General features: G+C 43.8%; 1 protein-coding gene across 9 annotated transcripts in view; it reads right to left on the reverse strand.

Annotated features, from left to right (window-relative positions):
• FMNL2 (formin like 2) overlaps positions 1 to 9,708 on the reverse strand; it is a 319,730-nt gene extending 310,022 nt beyond the window's left edge. For 7 of the 9 annotated variants that reach the window (XM_004743864.3, XM_004743868.3, XM_004743866.3 and 4 more), the window contains exon 1: positions 9,107 to 9,707. In XM_004743864.3, coding sequence (XP_004743921.1) covers positions 9,107 to 9,223 — 117 coding nt within the window. In that variant the 5' untranslated portion in view covers positions 9,224 to 9,707. Of the gene's footprint in view, positions 1 to 9,106 lie in introns of all 9 variants that reach the window. The other 2 variants (XM_004743869.3, XM_004743863.3) reach the window with 2 other exon arrangements.
• Between the last annotated feature and the right edge of the window lie 4,591 nt (positions 9,709 to 14,299).

The raw sequence follows: 14,299 nt of genomic DNA on the forward strand, positions 1-14,299 counted from the left end.
ACTACTCACCTGATTCACCACCTTTGCATGGGGTCTCCCCAGCTTTCCTGAAGATAACACAGGGCAGTCCAGACCTCACTGAGCAATGCTGTCATGAAACAAAATGGTGTTCTACCAACTTCTATTAGTTTTCCTACTACTTCCCTCAACATTAAAAATAATAATAATAAATTCCTAAAGGTAGATGAGCTTATGTTCAATCTTTCTCCCACTATGAAGCAGTCATCATCTTTACCTATCCCACCAAAATAAAATTAAAACTCCATTAATATTCTTTACTCTTCCGGGACGCCTGGGTGGCTCAGTTGGTTAAGCAGCTGCCTTCGGCTCAGGTCATGATCCCAGCGTCCTGGGATCGAGTCCCACATCGGGCTCCTTGCTCGGCGAGGAGCCTGCTTCTCCCTCTGCCTCTGCCTGCCATTCTGTCTGCCTGTGCTCGCTCTCTCCCCCCCCTCTCTGATAAATAAATAAAAAATCTTTAAAAAAAAAATATCCTTTACTCTTCCTATATAAATCCAAACCTTCTCTTGTCCTGTTCCCAGTTACTACAATACTACAAAGTTTTATCCGGTCATAAACTCGACTACCTACATTTCCTTGCAAGATTTATTTTTATTTCTAGACGAAAATGAGACATTAATTGCTCCTATCCTCTCAATTCAAGAAACCACATATGCGGTCCTCAAATCCCAAACCACAAATGCTAAAGATTATGAATAAGAGGAATGTCTATTTGCTTATAACTGCTTGCTAAAGGAATAACTAGACTCTTGCATTGAGAACAATCGGCTCATTCTTGACCTACCATCCTATTTATCTTTCTATTATCAAAGCTAATTGCTTATATAAGCATGCCAATTTGCCCTGATTATAGGATTCTTAATAAATGAATGTTGTTTACATTTCACAAGTGTATTTGAATTTCACTCCGGGAAGCCAAGCTCATCAAGTCTTTGTAAGTGGTAAAACCAGAGATCAAAGCAAAAGGCCTGCATTGAACCAACAAACAATTAGGCTTGAGAATAGAGGCCTAAGCAAAAATACAATTGATTTATTGATTTTTCTACTCCAGAAGTACACCTTGGGGTCACTGTTCACTCTGGAGCTGTAGAACCTTCTCTGCAGATTTTCATTATGATTATACGATGATCATTTCTTAGTTAATATGTCTAACATTCAACAGGCTTTGATCCATTTTTCCGTATTTCTCATCTTGGTGCTTTTGACTGCAGCAGACATCTTTAAGAGTTTGTTTTGTTTTGTTTTAAAGATTTTATTTATTTATTTGACAGACAGAGATCACAAGTAGACAGAGAGGCAGGCAGAGAGAGAGAGGAGGAAGCAGGCTCCCTGCTGAGCAGAGAGCCCTACGCGGGACTCGATCCCAGGACCCTGAGAACATGACCTGAGCCGAAGGCAGTGGCTTAACCGACTGAGCCACCCAGGCGCCCAAGAGTTTGGTTTTTCACCTCTTCTCCACTTTGACTAATTTCCCCACAATTTTTGGTACCTTTTACACAATTCTTTTCCTACTCTACCGTATTCACCAACCCAAGAGTCTATATTTTTTTGAGGCTCCCAGGTGAGACCGATGGCACCAAGTTTGAGGACGACTGTTTCAGTTTGTCAATCCCTTTACCATCCTGCCTGAAATGAAGTGTTCAGCCAAACTCCCATGGGAAAAGAAAAAGAAAAACAAGGGGAAGAAGTCAGGTTCACGAACAAATCCCTCTCTTCAAGGCAGGCCCTGCAGGTACCAGTCAAATCTCAGGGCCCAACACCAGGCACAGAGCCAAAAATGTAAAAGATCCGACACCTTTCCAAAGGCCAACGAGTTTTTAGTATAGGCCAGGCACGAGAGCTATCTTACCACACAGAACTCAGTCAAGAGAGATTACCTCTGGAGATAGCAGGATTTAAAGGCCTCAGCATGTCAGCTTCTGGGGCAAGGGATAGAAGGGCTAACAGCAGCTCCTCAAAGAAAAACGTGGACTAAGGTTCTGTGTGAATTCAGTCACTGAAGTCAGTTACCAGCTGCCCAAGAACACCAGAAATCTGACTGGAGGAACACCTCTGGTGTGTCCTAGAACCAAAAAAGTCTGTGGCGAGGTGGATATCTATGTATCTACTGGTCAGGATCTTTGTTGCATGTTTTTTTAAGACAACAAGCAGAGCATACACTTCTACTGTCCACAACAAACACCGTTCTGCCTCAGGTAGGGACTCCCAGCCCTTCTGGCCCAACATCTGCGGACTAGCTCAATCACAGCTCTCGGGCCTCCCCTCCTCCCTCGACACTGCTGCCAAGTCACAGCCAACGGAAACTGCATACTCCTTAGTGTTACACTGAAAGAGAGGCTTCTGGAAAAGGGGATAGAGCAACTGGGAAGAGGAAGATCACCGGCAGCGTGAGCAGACAGGAGCAAAGAGGTGAGAGGGGTTACTGCTGCCCACAGGATTCAAGCAGGTGAGAGCTGACAAGGTGTATGAAGCCCTTCTACAGAGACCATGACCCCAAACCCAGGGGACACAGTCCTGGGGTTTGGGGGAAGGAAGGAAACATGCACCACTGTTTGTTTTTTTTTTTTTCTTTCAAGATTTTATTTATTTATTTATTTATTTGATAGATGAAGAGCAGAAGGGAGAAAGAGATGCCAACTCCCTGCCTAGCAGGGAGCCCGATGCGGGACTCGAGCCCAGGATTCATGACCTGCGCTGAAGGCAGAGGCTTACCTGACTGAGCCCCCCAGGCATGGCCCTATTTGAGAGAAGAGCCAGCTTGTAACTCACCCTCCCTCCTAAGCAATTCAATCTGTTCTTGTCTAAGGATTCACTGCTTTGTCCATAAGAGACTTCCAGCTCCCAGCACCCTCTTGCAAAGTAGAGAAGACCACCCAGAATCTGTCAGCCACTTACATGGCACCTGTCACTTGCTTAAACATAAGGAAGCCCAAAGCACTTTGTCCGTTGACCCCAAGCCCGAAGCAGGGGGGATAAAAAAGAGCACACTTCTTTAAGACCAAGGCCTTCAAGCAACAGTTTTTATAAAGTCAAATAAATCTCCAGAAAAACACAAGCCTACACTTATTTTCTTCTTGAGCCCAGGAGAAAACTACAGGGGAATCCTTCCCTACTCTCAGGTGCTAGGATTCTAGGTCCAGACCTGCACGTGGCAGGCTCACCTCAAGGAGGGCACCATGCAGGCCAGTAAAGCACCAGCCAAGTCTTGGGTTTGCAAAGAACCTCCAGTCGCCAGTATTCCTCGTCCGACTTCTGTGTGAGCAGCTCTAACGGAGAGTGCACTCCTCACCTCACTGACGATGCTAAATGTTAAAATACTTTTCCTAAAGCTTATGTGACTTTTTGTCACTGACCCTGGAAATTGTATTCTCTAGACCACACAGAATACACCTACACAAGTTCCTGCACAAAGCTCTTCAAAATGCAAAGTCAGCTAATGGATCACAGGGCGGTATGTTCTGGAAATCTTACACTCTCAAGCGCTAGGATCTTAAAAAAAAAAAACTCTTCACTATCTTTAACAGTTGTGTCAAGTTGTATTTCAGTTTACTGGGGAAGAAAAATCAAGCACCAGAGGAAAACGTTTCACTTGCTCAACCTGGTGCAGGAGATAGGATTCTAGAAACTAGGTTTCCTGCCTCCCAGGCCAGCACTATTTGCTAAGCGAGAGGACACAAGCAAAAGTAATTCGTATCACCTAAGGATGTGAGAGCATGCATACCTTTCCTTCCCAAAACCCATCTGTTTGTGTTTCTGCCAGTCTCTCACAGTAGCCAAACACATTTAGATAACAGCCTTTGATCAGCTTCTATACTAGATATCCTAAGGTACTGGCATTATGGGGGGGGGGTGGAATGCACCCCAATAATAAGCATATAATCCGAAGATTGGTGAAATAAAGGAGCTCAGAGGTTTAGGACCTAGGATGAGATTGTAATGGCTCGAAGTCCCAACACGCCACCCCCTCCCCTTCTCTACCACCTTTCCCGAACAAGAGAAAGGATGTGAGGAAAGTCAGGGAGCATCTGACAACGACTGAAGCGCTCCCTCAGCCATCCATCTGCTCAGCAGACTTCATGGCAAGAGTTCTCCTTGGAAGTGGTTAAAAGGGAACACCACCTTGCAGAGGGAAATAAATGTTCAAACTTGACTTTCCTTGTCCTTTCACAAGTAATTACATTTGGGGTACATGCATTGCACTGACAGATTGTTTCTTTCTTTCCTCTGATTTTGGAAATCCTAAATTCCCAACCAAGGTGGGTCAAGGCTACCTTGATAGAAAAAACCGAAGTGCACCCTTGGACCCCATCACCCATACCGTGGCTGAGAAATGGAACAGCCTAGTGAAAATGCCCTAATGTTTGACTTTGAATGTGAAACATCACGGGCACCTCACAGCAGTCACTTGTAAGACATTTTTGCCAATTTTATACAGTCTGAAACTGGCACTTATCAGATTTAGAGATTTTTTTTTTTTTAGATGATTTTCCTGCTAGCTCTAAGCAGGTTTTTTTTCCTTCCTAGTTCAAGGGCCCCAGAAGTGTAATAAAACATAGGGTGAGGGGGCAGAGGGGAGATTCAGAGATCCAAATCTGGGTGAAAAATTCTAGATCAGTTATTCAATAACTGTAGGAGTTTAGGCAACTTAGCTCATTTTATCTCCTAGAATTCATGTGAGGATTACATGAATTTGTAAGCATAGGGTATGCTCATAGCAGGTACTCAAAATGTTTCACTTCTTCCTAAAGCAGAATGACTACATTCACCCCTCAGGGCAAGAAGGGGGGGTGGGGCTGGAAAGAAATTGACTCCAATTAATCACACACCAATGTAGTTCCCAGTATCAAACATATGATAATACTGCCCTACACCATCACTTTCTAATTGGTCTTGATTCTGTTTGCAGAGCAGCCTGATATCTAAGATCACACAGAGATACACCAGCTAAGATAGAGGGCTTAAAAGTATCCTTTCCTCCGACATTCCAAGAAAGAATCCTTGACAAAGGCACTGGGGGACTTACATTTTAGTTGCAGACTATGACTTCAAGCCAAAAATTAGTGAACAGCATGGATGATCCAACATAGAAAGAGGTATTCTCGGACAGACACTGTCATCGGTTCACCCCACCCCAAAATAAACTTCATAGCATCATCTTTGAAAATAAAGGACACAAGAGTGTGTGCGCATGAGTATGTGTATTGCCAATGTTCAGGTAATGTTTAATGCAACAGAGAGCCATTGGGATATTTTATTATAAATGTGTAGGACCCCAGGGACTCCTGGGTGGCTCAGTCGGTTAAGTAGCTGCCTTTGGCTCAGGTCATGATCCCAGGGTCCTGGGATCGAGTCCCATATCAGGATCCTGGCTCAGTGGCAAGTCTGCTTCTCTCTCTGCCTGTGGTTCCCCGTGTTTGTGCATGTGTGCACACATGCTCTTTCTCTCTGACAAATAAGTAAAATCTTAAAAAAAAAAAGTGTAGGACTCCCAAAAATAAACACATGCCAATGTCACTAGAAATATGTGACATGTATTCATCCTAAAGGAATAAAACCAGATGAGTAAATTTATAATTTATGAAAGACTTTCATCAAACAGCGTAACAAAAATATCACACACAAGTGCACAAAGGCGTATCACCTTACAGCTTGAAGGTAGCTACAAGGATGCAAATAGCTAAACGTATACAAGGAGTCAGTAGTACTTTCGCATACATGTGTTTTATAACTACTATAGCAATACAGAAGACAAGTTTAAGAAGGAGACTCTCCTTAGGAAAATTAATCTCCTAAGATTTAGAAACAATTTGTACTAGTCTTTAACTGCAGAAGTTCAGTAATTTAAGTCTATTTTAAAAAACATTTTCCTGGGGCAGCTGGGTGGCTCAGTGGGTTAAAGCCTCTGCCTTCGGCTCCAGTCATGGTCTCAGGGTCCTGGGATGGAGCCCCTCATCAGGATCTCTGCTCAGCGGGGAGCCTGCTTCCTCCTCCCTCTCTGTCTGCCTCTCTGACTACTTATGATCTCTCTGTCAAGTAAATAAAATCTTTTTTTTTTTTTTTTAGGGTTTTTTTTTTTTTTTTTTTTTAGATTTTATATATTTGTCAGAGAGAGAGAACGCAAGCACAGGCAGACAGAGTGGCAGGCAGAGTCAGAGGGAGAAGAGGGCTCCCTGCCGAGCAAGGAGCCTGATGTGGGACTCCGTCCCAGGACGCTGGGATCATGACCTGAGCCGAAGGCAGCTGCCCAACCAACTGAGCCACCCAGGTGTCCCAATAAATAAAATCTTTAAAAAAAGTTTTCCTATTAAAAAAATCATTACTTTTTACAATTTACCCTTCCACTGATCTTAATGCTGCAATCTTTGACTCTCTCCTTTCCATTCATACAAATTAATTTTTTAGATTTATACCATTTAACTCATTTAGATTGATGAAGGGGTAGGGGGATAGTCACTAAGTAGGTCTGGTCTCGAGAGTTTTCAGAAATAGATGGACTTCTGTCATTATAATTTTTATTTACTCTTCCCCAATGCTTTAAATATTCTAGAGCTTGAGGATGGAATGCTTTTCCACGCCTGAAATGTCTCATTAATTATTGATGTAAGCCATACTCACAATGTGGTGCCTGTACACTTTCCTGCACAGTTCTACTATCTGGTTTTCCTCCCAAAAAATATATATGATCCTTATTATAGATGAAAATAAAGCTAGCATCAATAATGCCAACATGATTCCCTTTGCCCCAGGGTAAAGAATTTCTCTACATATATACTTTAAAACTTGCCACCTAAAATTTGTCCTTCTAGCTTGATCTCCAGATTTAAACGGTTTGAGTTCATTTCTTAAGGAATTCATGAAGAAAAGCATGGTTGAGGCCATCACGTGTGCAACTCCGGAAAAAAAACAAAAACAAAACCAAAACTGACCTTAAGAGAAATCACCTTCACTCCTAAGCCCAGAAAGAGGGCTTCTTTCAACTCCTCTTGTAGGTTTCCAAAAAGCAGCTGGAGCTGACTACGGAGAGTTACAGTAAACACCACATCAATGTCCAAATGCATCACTAACAAGAGGGACCCCAAGCTGAGAATTTTCCCAAAAGCTTTTTCTCTATTCAAAAAAGGTCAGCCTGATATTTTTTTGTTCTTGTTTTTTGTTTATTTTGAGAGGCTTAAAATATTATAAACAATTAAGAAAAGGACACATCCAGTAATTGTGTATGACACACAGTAGAGCAGAAGAAACCACAACAACCAACCACTGCCCCAATGAGCTTGTGATGTAGAATCATAAATGTCTACATACTAAATCTGTGACTGCTAGACTTCATAATAACACAAATCCACCATGGTAATGATGAAACATTTTTCTAAAGATTAATTCAGATCATGTGTTATTAATCAGCAGAGTAACTAAAAGCTCATGCAAAACCCGCTATCCCAATCTAGCAGAACTCAATTGCATTATTGTTATCAGGTTTTCCTGTGTCACTGGCCCTTCCATTTCAAGTACACCCACAAACACAACATCACAGGATGAAAAGACAGAAAATCCAGATCTAGGAGGTAAGAACCATGTGTCTGGAAGAAAGAGGATTTTGAATAAAAACGTTGGTCTCTGGGAAGACAGGTCAAGTACGCACCCAGGCTGCCTTGAGAAGTAATTAAGCCTATGCCTCTCCTTTCAGTGTGTCCCATCTTGCACAACAGTGGGGAGCAGCTGTGGGAGATCAGAGAAAATGCAAAGCAAGACAGGCAGCCTCCTCTATCCCCCAACTGCTACATCAGACTTTCCGGGGCCTTGAAAAAAGCTGGTGGCCTCTGTTCTTCCAAAGAGCACGAAGTTAACCTGCCATCCAGAACACTGGGCCCCCTCTCAAACTATCCCTTTAGAAAGGCCTGGAGAAAGGCAGTTTTAAATGTCCGTCTTCAGACTCAAAGTTGGGAGGTTACACACCAAAAACCTGCAGCAGACACAAAACTGGCTGCCTTGAGCACAAGTTTCTCTCGTTACCTAGCCTCCTAGAGTTTAGAAGTAACTAGCTAGGAAAAGGTAGATGGACAAGGGTAAGGAAGAGGAACGCATAGGCTCTTGCCCGTTTCCCTCCCAACATCCCTTGAAGGAGGCTGGGTCACTAAAAATCGGAAGTCTGGGGACCAGCTGCAGTACAGACAGACTCTCGCTGGGTCGAGGGGGAGGCCGCCACACCCTCTTGAGCTCACAACACTGTCAAGTTCTAGCTGGGAGGGGTTCAGAAACTTAGTCCCAGCAGGAAAGGAGAGAAATGAGTCTTCGGTGTCTTGGATTTGGGAAGCTAAAAAGCTAATCGCAGATTTCGGAAGGAGCCGGGAACTTGGCTGTGCGTGCTGGAGGAGGGAAGGGGTCGCCCTTGATGTCAGAACAGTTCGAAACACGTCCCCGCAAAACTGCACATTCTTGTGGTTTAAGATTTAAGACCGAAAGGAACGAGCTGAGGCAAAGCTTCTCTCGCGCCTGGGTTTCAGATGCCCCGCTCCCAGCTTAGGGACCGGGGCGCCGCACAACCCCGGGTCTGCTTATCTTTCCCTTTCGGGCGAGCTCCCCTCCGCCAAGCCGCTAGGTCCGCCTCCAAGTTCGCCTTCGCTCGCCGCTCGCTGCCGGCCGCATGCACCCATCTGCCCCGGACCCCGCGAGGCAGCTGGTCCGCAGGGACTCGGGATTTGCGGGTTTGGGGTTTATTGTATTTTTAAACAAAAAGCCTTAGCGGCTCGCCGCCCCCTTCTCCCCGGCCCGCGCCACCTTTCCTTCACGCCCACGCCGCACCTCCCGGGCACACGCGCTGCGAGGTGCTTCTCCCGCCAGACAATGGGCTCAGGGCCGGCCAGGCAGCCCGGCCCGAGCCCCCAGCCCCATCCCGGGACCCCGAGAGGGCGGAGCACGGGGGCTAGAGGCGAACGGAGAAAAGTGAGGCTGGGGAAGCCACAAAGGGGAAGGTGGGCGCCTCCCCCCTTGGGACAGGAGGCTCGCTCCCGGCGCGGGGAGAAAAGGAGGGGGCGGGGGTCAGCTGCGACTCCCCGCCCGGAGCCCCGGGGCCCCGCCGCGCACTCACCAGCACGATGGCAAACCGCTCCTCCAGTTCACCTGGCTCGGGCATCGGCAGCTTCAAAGGCACGTTGTGCGCCCTGAAATCGGTCTGCTGCGAATCCATGCTCCCCGCGTTGCCCATGTTGGCTGCACGCCGGGGCTGGGGGCTACTCCGGGCCCCTCGCGTTCGCGTCGGAAATCAGAACAGCTCCCGGCGGCCGGCTCCCGCCCGCTGGCGCGACCTGCCCGGCTCCCCGCCCTCCGCTGCGCCCTGGCGAGTGTGCAGCGCGCACCTCTCCCTAGCAGCGCTCCTCGCCGAGCCGCCCCCCGGCCTCCCTCATGCTCTCGGCCGCCCCAGAGCCGTTCCGGCCTCTTTTCCTTGGGAGGGGTCGTCAGGGCGCCGGGCGCCTCTCTGCATGTTGCTCCACTGGCACGCCGCCCCCTGCCTGCGATCGCGGCCAGCGGGCGCGTGGTTCCTCGAACTCGGTGTTCCGCCGGGCCGCAGCCGCCGCTGACACTTCCAGCCCCGCGGCTGGCGAGCACAACGCTCGTTCGGCGAGCACCTCTAGCAGACAAATGCAGCTCGGCGCTCCCGACACAATGCCCCCCTCGCCCGGCCCCCGCCCCCGGCCAGGCTCCTCCCACTCGCCCCGTGGACTGCCGGGACGCGTAGTTTCTGTCCAAAGTGTCCGCTCGCCGAAACCACGCCCTCTCGGCGGGACGGAGCCTGGGTCAAGCTTCAGAGGCAATCTGTGCGCTTTAGAGGCCATGGTCTGGGACCCTTTAGTACTCCCGAAGTCCAACAGGAGAAATCACTACCTCGTCTACGTCGGTTCTGACACTTAATTCGGCACACTTGACAAGTAAATGATCCAACCAATCGGTGACCGAATGCAAGCATTCTGATTCAAGTTTCAGAAGCTGGTTACCATTCAAAAGGCTCTAGTTTAACAGGTCCCCTGAAAAGTACTGGCAACGTCCTATTTCATGAACTGGGAAATGGGTCCGTGGGTGCTTGTTTTACTGTTCTTTCTTCCTTATGTAAGGAATCACACACTCTTTTGTGTGATTGAAATGTTTTATAAGCAAATATACGCTTTAATGGATTTTTATAAGTATCCACGGTGAGTGTATGCATATATGGTCGGACTCCAGGAGCTGAATGAGGATTCAATTCAAAATAAACACCTGTCGATAGCTATGACGTATGGGTTACCAGGTGCCTTAATGGGAGAAAAAGAAGATTGCTTCTGCTCTGGAATACTTCACAATCTAGTGAAGGAGAAAATGTACACAAATAAGCATATTTCGTGTGAAATAGAAAGAAGGACAGGGTGTTTGGGAAAGCTTTGGAGGTGATCTTTGGCTGAAGGCTACCTTACTCCTCCATAACAGTCCCTATTTTACAAAGAAGCCTGGGCCCAATCTTATCTCTGGGATGCTTTGCAGACTATTACTACCCATTTTAAAAGAGTAGAAGTAGAAACAATCTTATAAACAACTTTAGCCACATACTTTCAAGGGCATCCACCGGTTAACTAGTGACTGAACTCATAAGTCATCCTTCCTTAGCTTAGAGAATTTCTTTAATCATGCTTTGTGTATCAAATTCACTTGGGGAGCTTGTTGTTAAAACTCTACACATCTTGGGCCCTGCCTATTATCAGAATTTCCCTGAGCCAAGAGCTGGAGCATGGGCTGGTGTATTTTTAACAAGCTCCCCAGGTTATTCTGATATGAAACCAGGGTTGTTACCATCTTTTAAAAAGCAACTGCTTCTGGAGAAGGTAACTCAACAAGACTAAACATCAAGGGCCACATTTCTTTTATCTTTATAAGCCCCAAGATGTTCAATAACTATTTGTTGAATTGACAAGTGAGTTTTACCAAAAGCCTTTGAAGCAAATACACACACGGAGACATATTGTGTGGGTATGATCTATTAAATAAACCATTTCTGGTCTTCTTTTTAAAAAAATGGAGAGAATATAAATAAATCCAAAATAAAAGTCTAAATAAATGCAATCTGTGTTCCAAAACTACACTGTATCAAAGTAAACAGTGTATTGCCAATCAAAGAAAGAATAACAGATATAGATACATATACACACACCCCAACTAGAGAAAATGAGTGAGAAAGAAAAGCAGTTAGTTCAAACCAAGTGAGACATTTCTTTTTTTTTTTTAAGATTTTATTTATTTATTTGACAGAGAGAGAGATCACAAGTAGGCAGAGAGAGAGGAAAGGAAGCAGACTCCCTGCTGAGCAGAGAGCCCGACACAGGGCTCGATCCTAGGACCCTGGGATCATGACCTGGGCCGAAGGCAGAGGCTCTAACCCACTGAGCCACGCAGGTGCCCCCAAGTGAGACACTTCTGACCCACAAATGTATTTGTTTTCTTTCCAATCTCTAGACATACACTTTGGCTCTAATTGACACAAAATCAGCCCACCCAGCCTGTCAGGATAGAAAAGCTAGAGGTCTTTTCCACAGTTGAGAAATCCTTTTTCATTACACATTTATGGTTCCCTCTGGCCATATTTCTGTCAGTAACGAGGACCTTATCCCCCCCTAAATCTTATCACATATAGTCTCTCTCATAATCTCATACTTTGAGAAGAGCCAAGGACAAAGTGTGCAAATCCATGAACCTAAAAGAACTCAGCCATTTCAAGGTTTTCAATCTTTAATATTTGGTTATTATTCATGAATGTTATTTAGTATATAAATAAATAACACACTCCATTACATTATTAGGCTTCTGTAAGAATTTCTATCAAAAATCCCAGGAATATATTTGTTTGGGGTAGGGTATGGAGAGGGAGGAAGAAGACATCACTTTAATTGTAACACCCTTATACCTTCCCCATAAAATTAAAATCAGGTGATTGTTTTCAAATATGAATTTCATTTTCTGATAACTAATACATATGACTTATTATAGTTGATGCTGCAAAAAGTGGACAAAAAATAAACTGTTAAAATTCTCCATTCACTTCCATGGAAATGAAATTTTAGAACTTTTTATTTCATGTACTTGGCATTTGCAAGCTATGCTAAGGATAGCTTGATCAGGAATTCCCCGATTACAATGCAATTGCTTGCAAAGAAGCTCTTCCATCATTCAAAACAAATACTTCTACAAAGTCAGCTGAGTTTCTTTGGTATTTCCTCAAGTTTTAAACATAAGGAAGTGTTTTACAACTAAGTTCACTTAGCTTCTTAAAAGGGCACCGGTGCAAACCTAAGAAGAGTCTCCTTGTGTGTATAATTATAAGAAATGAGATAAGCCCCCTGTGATGAGCAAAGCCATCTACAACCCTGAATCAAAACTGTGAAGTTGTAGTATCTGAGACTTGAGAAAGATTGCTTTATGTCAATTTACATCCACAAGAGTCCTGAAAGATTCATATATCTAACCATATTTATATTTAAAACATTTATTGAGCACTTACTATGAGCCAGATACTGCTATTGATTTTAAACAAAGCTTAAACATAGTTTATTCAATTTTTAAACACAAATAATAATGGATTCAATAGTATATTTTCTCATTAAACAAAAAATCTGGAGAAAGGTGGATACTAGTGTTGGTTCAGCAACTTAGTAAGGCTAGGACCAGTAACTATGTGATGGCTTGATCTTTCCACATACTTACAAAATAGCTGCTAGAGTGTCACAAATCAAGTATGTATTCAGGGCAAATCATGGAGAAGGGGCGATTTCAGTTATTCCTCATTTTCTAGAACTGAGTAACACAGCCATTCCCTGTTATGGGAAGAACTGCAGCTGGACACATTTCCTTTGCTGATAGAATCAAGATTCAGATAAAAGGTAAAAGGGATATGATAAGAAATGGGTAGGCAGCAACATCTTCTAATCCCTCCCTCACACATTTCATATTTTCGAATAATACTTTACATTTGCCTTCATTTTTTACAAAATACTTTTACTTGCTTTATCTTACTTCATCCTGTCCATACAACAACAAGGGATTTAAAGTTCAACAAAATAATTTTTCTCTAATTTATAGAACAAGTGACAGAGTTACAACTTAGGTATTTTGATTCCCAAACCAGTATCCTTCACTGCCTTTAAAAAAAAAAAGTTCTATAAAATTATCATTCACAGGTAGAAACATAACGAGACTTCTGCTTCTGATCAAGATAGAGTAATAGGGATCAGACTGAATGTGAACGTAATAAAATACTAGATAAAATACATTAAACAATGTCCCTGAAGTGTTATGTGTTGTAGAAAAAAGGACAGAGTGTGTGCGGGGTTTCAGAGATGATCTTGGTCCGAAACTATTAATTCCTCTGTAACAGTCTTGTTTCAGGTGTTTTACAAAGAAGATTGCCTCCTCTGGGAGGCAGTGAAGAAAAAGGATCCCTGAGAGATCAAGAATAAATGAAGCGTACCCTACAATCTCCCCAGCTTACTGCCTGGAGAAATTTCTGGACCACTGTCCACAGAGAAGGACCCAGACTGGGCCTACTGGAGCCCCAGACTTGAGAAGGCGTGAGAGTTCAGTGAACCCAAAAAGGTCAGCATTCTCAGGACAGGATACGGGGAGGAAAAAACAGCTGTAAGAACTCCCGATGTCTGAAGAGGTTCCCATTCCAGTACTCAGTTGAGTGCTCGTTAGTAAGGGGAGGAAAAAAACTCAAAGCTGATCATTTTATAATAATAAATGACTGAACTCATCAATAGAACATGACACCCAATAACAGTGCTTCAAAATACCTGAACTTCAGGGAGAAATACACAAATCCACAATCATGGTTATAGTTAAATACTCCTCTCTTAATATTTGTTTAAACAAGTAGACAGAAATCGGTAAGGGTGTAGAAAACTTAAAAAATACTATCAACAACATGATCTAATTGATATTTATAAACTACTTCACCCAATAACACAATACACAACTTTTCAAAAGCACAAGGCACATTTACCAGATTGACCTTATTCTGGACTATAAAAATTCTCAATAAATCATCAGTAAGTATTAAAAGATTCCAATATTACAAATTTTGTTGTCTTGCTACAATGAAATTAAATTAGAAGAACACAAAAATATCTGAAAAATCCTCAAATATTTAGGAAAAAATAACAAACTTCTGAAAAACCATGGATCAATTAAAAGATTAAAGGGAAAATTATGACATGAAAATTATGAATGAAAGAGAAAACACTGTATATTAAAATTTTGTGTA

This window comes from Mustela putorius, unplaced genomic scaffold, assembly GCF_011764305.1.
Source record: "Mustela putorius furo isolate JIRA1106 unplaced genomic scaffold, ASM1176430v1.1 tig00003869_pilon_pilon_pilon, whole genome shotgun sequence".
Lineage (NCBI taxonomy): Eukaryota > Metazoa > Chordata > Mammalia > Carnivora > Mustelidae > Mustela > Mustela putorius.